We start from the raw sequence: 10540 nt of genomic DNA, 5'->3' as shown, positions 1-10540 counted from the left end.
TTTGAATATAGCCCATGTACATTAATTTGGTCATTTTTAGTCCTTGTACTTCTCAAAATTTAAAATTTTAGTCCTGACCAAATAATAGTTTATTAAATTCATTAAGTTGAGTTATGCCCAAAATCTTATGTTGGAGACAAATTACTCATAAAAAAACAATTAATGGATTTAATCATCGTGGTTTGTGTCAAGATTGAAATTTCAAAATTTGAAAAGTACAGAGATTAAGAATGACCAAATTGAAAAGCATGAATTGAATCCACAACTCTACACAAAGTATATGACTAATAACAAAATTTAACTAGATGGATTTTGATTGCTACTATTTGGGTTAGGATGAAAATATTAAAATTTCAAAAATATGGGGACTAAAAGTGACCAATTCGAAAAGTATAGGGATTAAGTATGATTAAATTAAAATATAAGGACTAAATTCATAACGCATGCATATTACAAGGATTACTAGCAGAATTTAACCATAAAATTATATATCCGATATTTTCCTTTGAAAATTCCCGGCCGACTTTTCTTCCCCTAATTTATCCCTCTCGTCTTCCTCCGGTCCCCGACCCAAGTCCTCCCTTGCCTTCCAAGTTTCCGATCGAGGAAGGAATTAAATAAGGTAAATTTTAAAACCCTAAACATAAGTTGAAGATTTGATTTCTATGAGTCATGAGTTTTATCTGGTTTCTGCCTCTGCATCTCTATGCTATATTTGATTTTCTGTTTTCGATCCTACTGCTACTATATCTCATCTCTCTGTTTACGTTATTAGGAAGGAGATTTATATATATTTAAATGTATCGGTTTAGCCGAAATAGCGGTTAACGTAGTTATTGATGTGAAGTTTGTTCACACCGCTTTGAGTTCTTCAGCGGTGGTGGACGGCGCCGTTAATGCGAAATACCGGCCGTGAAACATCTACGCCACTGATATTTGAAACCCTACTAATAATTGTATTTGGGCAGGGGAAGCCAATGGCGAGTTCTTTGAAAGAATACCTAAAAAGATACGAGACCAAAAACGAAGAAGAGGAGCAGAAGAAGAAAAGGAAGAAAAAGAAGAAAACTAAACCCGAATCATCAGGTGTTCTAGTGGTGGATGAAGACCCAGTGTGGCAGAAACCTGTTAATCTCGAAGAAGATGAGGGCAATGATTCTCCTGGTTAGTTTGAAAGTTAATTCTTAAATGTTCTTATATTTAATTATTATTTATTTTCAGTTTGATGAATTTATAGTTGTTAGTTACTGATTATGAACTTTATTGTTTACCTAGATGAGAAGCCACTAGTGGATGAAGATATAGAAGTAAAAAGAATGAAAAGGCTAGAGCAGATTAGGTTGAGGAGGGGCTACAATGCCATTGCCGAAGATGGTAGTGGTTGGGTCTCGCTTTCTCCTAAACACGCTAATACGGTGGATCCTAATTCTGATATTTCCCCTCCTCGTAGGCAGCGGACACGAAATGACACACCTTCTCCAGAACCTGGGTTGAGGCATTCAAACTCTGAAATAGAAGCTAAGGATTTGTCACCTCCGAGAAAACCACGTTCCCCTGGTTTGAAATCTGATTTGTCACCGCCAAGGAGAAGTAGGGCTCATAATGAGGCAACATTAACAAGAGAAGATTCTGATTTGTCACCTCCTTGCAGGAGGCCAGCTCGGGCTGATTCACCAGAACCTCGACTTAAGGCTTCTAGAGGTGGTTCTGATTTATCTCCTCCTCGGAAGCGGAGGGTTAGGAATGACACACCCTCACCAGAAGCTTTAGTAAACAGAGCAGATGGTACTGATTTATCTCCTCCTAGGAAACGTAGGGTTCGGAATGACACACCTTCACCAGAACCTTTAGTAAACCGAACAGATGGTACTGATTTATCTCCTCCAAGGAAACGGAGGGTTCGGAATGACACACCTTCACCAGAACCTTTAGCAAACAGGGCAGGTGCTGGTCTATCACCACCTCGGAAACGAAGGGCGAGAAATGATACACCTTCACCAAAACGGAGGGTGAAGCCTTTGAGAGAAGGTGCTGATAGTGATATGTCACCTCCACGGCAAAGGTCAAGACACCAACGTGCACAATCACCTGAGCCTGATATGCCCCCACCTAGACAATCTCATGCCCAAACATCTGAGCTTGTTCATGATTCGGATCTCTCCCCTCCAAGGAAAAGTAGGAGGGAATCAACTGGTCCTGCTTCTTTGAAACAGCAACCCAAAACTGGTTTAATTTCTGGCAGTGATATTCGAGAAGAAATTTCAAAAACGAAGAAGGATGATTGGTTAAGGTACGCATTCTGTTTAACTATTCAGATATAATTCATTTTTCAGAAATCCTCTTAGCATTCTGCATTTTTCATCCTTGAATTATTAATAGAAATAGGGTAAATTATAGGTACTCACCAATAGATGCCGATCCTCGAGTTCAGTTGTAGATGTTAGCCTACTTTGTTTTTAGACAAATTGCAGAGGCTGCTTTCTTTTTGGTTGCAGTATTACATGTGGCCGTCCTTTATGTAGTAACCTGGTGTAGGAACTTATGGCTTATTCCATGAGTAAATTGGTAAAAATAACTATGTTGATGAAATGAGAGAGAGGTGTAATATACAATTGCATGCAAGCTAAGGAGCAAAGTTCTCCAGTTTTATTCTTTTACCTTGGATGGCAACATGATATATATGATTATAAATGCTAAAACAGTCAAAATTGACATCATGTAACTTCCAATTTGATTCTATCTTGTGTTCTTGCATACTTAGAGCTTCTTTTGCTAGCTGAGGGAAGTCATTGATGTGTTGTTAGGAAACCAGAACTCTTTCCTAACTTTAACCCGTGAACCCTCCAAACACAAACACCAAACACAGAACATAATCCAATAATCTTTATTGCCGGCAACAAATCAGATAAGTTTTACAGCACAACAACAATGGAAATAGAACATAATACATTTAATTTCTTTTTCTCTGGTCTTTGGTTTATTAGATTTAAGGAGATGGATCCATCTGTAAGCGGACGAGGTGCTGAGCCTGTATTTCGTGATAAGACAAAAGGTGAATGACGAGCCACTTTTAGGATACATCTACTTGAAGTCTTATGTACATTTGCGTCTGGCTCACACATCCCTTTTGAATTCTTGCAGGGGAGCGCATATCAAAAGAAGAGTACCTTAAGTCAAAACGAAAAGGAGAAGAAAAGCCCAAGGTACAACATGGAAAATTTTGCTGTAGAGTTCATAATTGCCTTTATTTATTTATTTTCATTTTGATCATTGTAGCCAATTCTAGTGCTGCATGTCTGGTAAGCATTAGTTTACTTTGATCTTAGCGAGGAAATAATTAATAGTCTGGTATTATGTTGTTAATCAGGAGAAAGAGTTGGAATGGGGCAAAGGCTTAGCCCAAAAACGTGAAGCTGAGACTAGGTTGCAAGATTTAGAACTCGAGAAGAGTAAACCATTTGCTCGAACAAGGTAAGATAACAGATTCTAAACAATGTTCTGAGCTGTAATCATTTTACATATTACTTCACTGTATCTTCTGCTTGATTTAGATTACTTTGTCTTTATTTTGCTGCATGTAGCAATTTTATATTTACAACTGGTACTTGCAGGGATGACCCAGAGCTCGACAATATGTTGAAGGATCGACTAAGATGGGGTGATCCTATGGCTCATTTGGTCAAGGTAAATTAACCATTTGTTTGTTGCTGATGGAAATTCAGGTATTTTAACACTAAAGTTGACATTTTTTAAATAATATTTTGTAGAAAAAACAACCTGAGCTGGTTCTTAAAGACCTAGGGGATGCTGAGAAAATGAAAGAGTCAGGGTTCATAGTTCCTCAAGATATTCCCCCGCATAGTTGGATAGTAAGAAAACTAGATGCTGCACCAAATCGTTATGGTATAAGACCAGGAAGACATTGGGACGGAGTCGATCGTAGTAATGGTAAATTCATTTTTTATTTATCGAAAAAAATACTAAATCCTCAAGTTGGTTCTCATTATAATACATTGTCAAAAAAATGATGGAAAATTCTAATCAGCTGCTGCTCTGCATCTTGTGTAGGTTTTGAGAAGAAAATGTTCACCAAATTAAACGAGAAACGGGCAACGGAAAGGGAGGCGTATCTCTGGTCTGTATCCGACATGTGATTCAACTCATCCACTGCAGAAAATTGAGAAATTATTTGCTTCATGGTTTTGTGCCAAATTTAAATTATAACAAATCAATGGTTTTGATCCATGATAATTGACTCAGTGAGTCTTGACTGGTGTATTATCATTTCAAATCAATTTTCATCAACTTTTGGGTGTCAATTTTATAGGTTTCGTGCTTCCATAAGCTATGATTTTGGCTTCCATATTCTTTGCTTCTGCTTTAATGTGAATTCACAAAGAGTCGCTATCCGTTACTTTCTTCCATAAATTGACTGATTAATTGATTATTGAGGAAATTAAGTGCGTCTCGATGAACTGTGCCCAACTCAATTCAACTAAGTTCTCCCTAAAGGGGATAAATAGGGTGGAAATCATTGATGCACCAAACACATTTGTTGCCACTTTTATTGCCATACTTCAAACTGTACAACACATAATAAGCTTATTTTAATATATATATATGTACACATAAATTTGTACCCATGGTTACATGAGTACACATTCACTATAAATAGATATCAGTTTAAGCAAAAAAGGATTTGGGTACTTTTGGTATTCAACAATTTTCTTAGAAAAATAAAAGGTAAAAGTTCCAGAATTTTTTTAATTCTAGAAATGAAAGAAAATAAAGTGTCAAATTATTATCATTATCATTATTATTTTACTCAGTGCTGACGCCTGGAGATTACCCATCCGTCACCTCCTAATTTCGTCGAGACACATATTCCTTCTTCTGTCTCTGCTAAACACTAACCCAACGTACTATGAAACATCCATCTTCCTCAACTAAACACCTTAACACACAACATTTATCAAGCTCGTCTTTTTTATTCTTTATTTTCACCTTTAACCATTTTCTAACAGTAATCCCATCTCTTTGGTTATTTACCTTATGGACACACATGGCTGCCTCCACACATGCAAGCTATGATGGTCATTCATATGATGATGTTGACGGTGATGATAATCATTATGAAGATGGCTCATAACCATCTCATGACATCTTCTCGAACCTTTTCCATTCATCCTATACTTCCATACTTCTTCAACCTTCATCTCTTCTTCTTCTTCTTCTTCTTGCAAATCAAGTACTTCCTGTTCTTGTTCTTCTTGATTTATCGCTTCATTTTCTTCTTCTTCTTCTTCCTCTTCTTGGTTGATATTAGAGCAAACATCACTGCTAACAAGATGCAATCTCAAGCGACCATTTTGCCTGACAGAACGTAAAATCTCTGGCCTTTGTATTTTAACTTCAGTTAACTCCAACCTCCCATTTTCCCTTACAGGCTTTAGGTAAAAACAAGGCTGACCGTTTTGGTTCAATGAAGATAGTGGTGGTGGAAACTTCATATGCCTCCTCCCTTCCCTCCTTTTCCTAATCCTCCACCTATTATTATCCCTAATTTCATCTTCACAAAGCTTCACATGTTTATAACCATTAGTCCTATCATCAACATCACCATCATCTCTTTCATAACAACTCTCAAACCCTAAGCTCTCTGTACATGACATAAGTCCATCAATCCCAGCTCCACCACCCATATCATCTATAAATCTTATGCCACCAGGGTCTTTCTTTTTTGGTGGTGATGTTGATGGCATTGAAATAGTTTTAGTATTGTGCAAGTGTAATAAGGATGACTCAATAACATCGGGATTGGATTCATTGGCACTGATCAACCCTAACCCACATTTGGAAACAGGAGAAGGAGAAACCATATTTGTATTTGATAAACCTAGAAAAGAGAGGACAATTTTCTTACAAAAGTAGTACTTGTTCAACATGAATTGTGAATAATAATAATAACAATAAAAGTAACAATAAGGCATGATGAGTTTCAATGCTAAAAGAAAGAGGGAGAAATAGATGAGAGAGGGAAGAAGGAGATGGGAGGAACAAAGGGTCATATGAAAAATTACTGGAAAAATAGATTGGGGTGGTGGTGTTGTTTATTGATGAGAAATGATGTGATAATGAAAATGAAAAGTGAAGAAGAGAGAGGAGGAGATGAGGGTATTAATAAAAAGAAAATAACATCCTCACGCCAAAGATAGATAGGGAAAGAGAAAAACAAAAAAAGGAAAGGGGGAGGGAGGGTGTGGGTATGGGTATGGTGAATTGTGAGCGGTAGTGTGATGGAGTAAACGGTGCCGGGTCTCACGAATCTTGCCCTTCCCCTTCTTCACTAACCTCTAACCATATTTTCTTTTATTGATTTCATTTCCTCTTTATATATATAAAACTAAATTGCATCATCTTTTTCTTCGTTTTAGAGAGAAAAAATGGACTTATGTAGTTTTAAATTTTCACCCCATAGTTTTTTATATAATTTGTGGTATATATTTGTATTGGCAAAGTTGCCAAGTGTTAGACTTAACAATGCATGCATTTCATTTTGTCAGATATCCTACATTAACTATTCTTCGATTTTACCTTAAAACTATGTTAAAGGATAAACCAGCTTGTAAGAATGCAATGTATGGCCATGTTTTTCTTCCACATGGAAAACATGTCACTTCACATGTCCTTATAAAAAAAAATTGAGATTTTTTTATACATTTAAAAATTCTAATTAAAATAAAATTTCAAAATATAATAAGAAAACCCAAAACCTTATCCTTTTTGTTGTTCTTTTAAAATTTTATTTATTAATATATACTAAAAATCTTTTTATTTTCACTCTTATTCATCCCATCCTATTCTACTCCAACTTTTTGTAAAATTCAAACATTCAAAGAAAGATTACACTCTCGATTTTTCAAGTATGTTGTCATCCATCTCTTAGTCTCATTTTTGTCACTTGACTCTTATTGGGACTCAATCCCTCCCTTGTTGCACTAGTCTTGGTTATTTTTGGTATAGTTGTTTGGGTTCTTGTGTAAGTATTCTTTCACTTGATTAATTCCATCATATTATAAAAATAACTTACCTTTGTTCTTTTTGGATATTCTACAAACACACGTAATTTTGTTCGTGAGTCAAACTTTTTAATTTATCAGGCACATTATTCAGCATATAGCACATGGTTTGCAGCGCATATCCCAAACATATATTGAAAGTTGCAAATAATTTAACATTGAATGAACCATGTTTAGCAAGATTTTATTCCTTCTATCAGTAGCGCTATTTTGTTTATGGAGATTAGGCATAGTTAATTGAGAAAGAATTTCATTCTTAATAAAGTATCTTAAAAACTCGTTAGATAAATATTCTCATCTTATTCAGATTGGAGTGCTTTAATGAATAAATTTAATTGTTTTTCTACCTTTACACAAAACTCTTGAAATTTATCAAAAGCTTCGTTCTTGCGGTGTATTAGATAAACATATTCAGATATGGAATAACCATCTATGAAAGTTATGTAATATTCATAACTTCCTCACGTACTAATGTTCATGGGGCCACATATAGTAGTTAAAACTATCAAAATAAATATATACTTCTCTTAGTGCTTCAACTGTAATAATGTACCCATCCTTAGTCTAGCTAGAGGTTCTTATCATGTAGACTTCTCATTTCCCTGAACCCTTGCAAAGAAACAAAAACATGATTAGTGGTTGCAGAACCAATAACTTAATTGTCTTTTGACTCTTCCACTAAACAAGTTTCAATAATAAAGAATTATTACCTTTCTTCCCTTTCCAGACTAGGTAGTTTACGTACCTTTTACAATAAGCTCTAAAGTGCCCTTTCTTACTGCAAAATAAACATTTGGATTTGTGTTTCTTGCCGCTCAGAATGAGTTAGTTTCGTTTCCATTCCTTGTAACTATTTTCGTTCAATTTGTTTTTAGTAAGAATGTTAATGATAAGAGCGGGTGCCTTTTCAAACTGAAACATAAAATTGACACAAATTAATTATCTTTGCATGAAACAAATATTCCATCTAATTTAACAACTTAAAAGCATATTAAATGATGCATGCTTCTTACTTTAAAACCTTTAAAACATATGTAGTTCATTGCAATGATAATTTTCACACCTATTAAATTATGTTACCGTTGAGGAATCATTATCAACTAGTAAGAGCATGAAATTCTATTCAGTTAATATGTGAATCTAAAATTATAAGAATACATACATATTAACAATTGTTTCAATTTTATCACTAATTAAAACAGTCTTGAGTGTATAGCCATTAGATCAACATCCATCATCATATGTTCTATTTGAGTCATTGTGGGACAACCTCTCATAGAATCATACATGAATACTTGTCCTTTTAAAGGAAATCTCACCTAATGAGCCCATATGATAAGACTTATCGTAGGGTCCAATCAAGGTAAAACTGACTCGAAGTGTTTTCATGCTATCACCTAAAGACTATTAATAAAGGCCATGTGTAACACCTCAATACCCGACCCAATTGCCAGATCCGAGTTATGATGTGTCACATTTGTTACCGGAGCAATTATGAACAACTTTACTCAATTTATACTATTAAATGAGCAAATTCAGCTCATTCATGCGTACCATATAAAATACCACAATTTTTAGGTCTCATTTAAGCTTACAAAAGCTCTAAAACTAACCTAAGGTCACAATAGGACCAAATTGTAAGAATTTCAAAATATAGAGTTAATGTCGTGACATCAAGGGATTCCTCATCGTAGTGCAACATACTAAGTAGGTCTCGTCGCAGTGACCAAAGCTGGCGTCTCGCCATGACATGACAACTTGATCTTATTGCGATAACAGATATTCGACATCGCGACATAACATACCGACTTCAAATGATCAAGTTTTGGTACTTGTTTGCAAAAACCTAAAACTTTATAATTTCAATTATATGATCAACCAATTCTATATCTCAAACAAATTAATATTGCCTAAATGTACCATTTATCCAACTCAAACAATTAATCAAATTCAACATTTCTTCAAGTTCTTCATTGAACAAAGTTTCATTTATATACATTTGCAATTAACACTTAACCAAATAGACCATTCATGTATCACAAAATATGCCTAACCCAAAAATTATGACATTTATAACTTATATAAATAACATATGGCCAAACCGAACTATGAAATTCTGACTCAACCTAGGTACATGTTGTATAACCAACAAAAGAAACTATACAAACATGGTTGAGTCTAGGCTCCTCGTCTAGATGTTGAATTCAATGCTCGAAACCTCGATACAAACCTAACCTATGTACGAAAAATAAAATTGTATGTTGAGCGATAGAACTTAATGGTATCTCTATTATTCAAACAATTTAATACGAATTTCGAATCAAATGACAGCAATCAATTTTCAATTCAATACCAACTAATTCACATATAAATCATGTCAATCTTCAATACTTATAACACTATACATATGCTACAGGATACATTATTTATGCCAAAAGAACCAACTAAACATACTACCTCAATTAACAACTAATTAACATGTCATACCAATGTACTTAACATCCACATTACTTTTTACCCTATTACATTAAAAAAAGTCCATATATCATTCCCGAATTGAAATCAAATCTACCATTATCATTTCCTTTCGGTCTTCAGGCTTGTTTGACTGGTTCGCATGATCTTTCACATGCAATCGATAATTATATATCTTAAGTACGTACATGTAGTACAATTTCATAATGTCGAATTCGTTTTCAAATATCAATAAAAAAATCTTAAATTTATTTTCCCTATTAACATGAGTCGGACTCGAACGGATACACGGATCCTAACCAACACATCAATTTGGAACCATGTGCCTCATCGGAACGTCCGAAGTAAATAGATTGCGTCCAACACTCATCGATATAACCGAAATAAAATTTGTGCTTTGCACTCATTAAAACGTTCGAAGAAAAATCTGTCCAACGCTCATTGATATATAACCAAAGTCACCCGTACTCAATTTATCCTATGGCATGCCAACTATATCCGACTCTACCTGGATAGTTAATAGGGTAACATATTATTAAATTCATCATATAACACAATTTAATTTCATCATCTCAAATTCACAATCCAATTCATCAATTTATCACATAACATATCATATTCCATTTTAATTCAAAGTCAATTTCATATTTTCATTAATTTATATACTTTTTTTTATTCTATTTAGTCCTCTATTTAGATAACCAATCACAGTTATAACAATTCAATTCAAATAATAACTTTCATCTTACCTCAATACCATACTATGCAAAATAGTATAGATATGTAACAATTTTAGTGATTTGAATCATAGAAATACAAGCCGAAGATTTGAGTTACTTGTTGTCGGCTCTCGCATTTCCTTTCCCTCTTGACAACTTTGCGTTGTCTTTAGCTACAAATAATAATCCAACAATACACAATATCAAATTCCAGCTCAAATCGCATTCAATTAAAACTTGCACATATTTAGTCAATTTATTCAATTT

The 10540-nt window shown here is 34.5% G+C and overlaps 2 protein-coding genes across 2 annotated transcripts; one reads left to right on the top strand and one right to left on the bottom strand.

Moving 5' to 3' along the window:
- Window positions 1-478: 478 nt before the first annotated feature.
- On the top strand, window positions 479-4319 carry LOC107897382 (BUD13 homolog). The gene is made up of 9 exons (XM_016822827.2): window positions 479-622; window positions 969-1164; window positions 1276-2290; window positions 2985-3052; window positions 3142-3203; window positions 3368-3471; window positions 3612-3684; window positions 3768-3948; window positions 4069-4319. The coding sequence occupies exons 2-9, from the start codon at window positions 978-980 to the stop codon at window positions 4152-4154; spliced, it is 1776 nt and encodes a 591-aa protein (XP_016678316.1). The 5' UTR covers window positions 479-622; window positions 969-977; the 3' UTR covers window positions 4155-4319.
- Window positions 4320-4682: 363 nt separating this feature from the next.
- LOC107897383 (protein FANTASTIC FOUR 3) lies at window positions 4683-6350 on the bottom strand. Its single transcript, XM_016822828.2, has one exon. The coding sequence runs from the start codon at window positions 6066-6068 to the stop codon at window positions 5046-5048; it is 1023 nt and encodes a 340-aa protein (XP_016678317.1). The 5' UTR covers window positions 6069-6350; the 3' UTR covers window positions 4683-5045.
- Between the last annotated feature and the right edge of the window lie 4190 nt (window positions 6351-10540).

Source organism: Gossypium hirsutum, chromosome D11, assembly GCF_007990345.1.
Source record: "Gossypium hirsutum isolate 1008001.06 chromosome D11, Gossypium_hirsutum_v2.1, whole genome shotgun sequence".
NCBI classification, from domain to species: domain Eukaryota; kingdom Viridiplantae; phylum Streptophyta; class Magnoliopsida; order Malvales; family Malvaceae; genus Gossypium; species Gossypium hirsutum.
The sequence above is the reverse complement of the archived record's forward strand: the minus strand, read 5'-3'. Positions and strand labels throughout refer to the sequence as shown.

Coding starts and splice junctions, on each gene's coding strand:
- LOC107897383 (XM_016822828.2), bottom strand. CDS start 6,068: ATGACCCTTTGTTCCTCCCATCTCCTTCTTCCCTCTCTCATCTATTTC.
- LOC107897382 (XM_016822827.2), top strand. CDS start 978: ATGGCGAGTTCTTTGAAAGAATACCTAAAAAGATACGAGACCAAAAAC. Junction 3,053..3,141: donor ATTTCGTGATAAGACAAAAG/GTGAATGACGAG, acceptor GAATTCTTGCAG/GGGAGCGCATATCAAAAGAA. Junction 3,204..3,367: donor AAGGAGAAGAAAAGCCCAAG/GTACAACATGGA, acceptor GTTGTTAATCAG/GAGAAAGAGTTGGAATGGGG.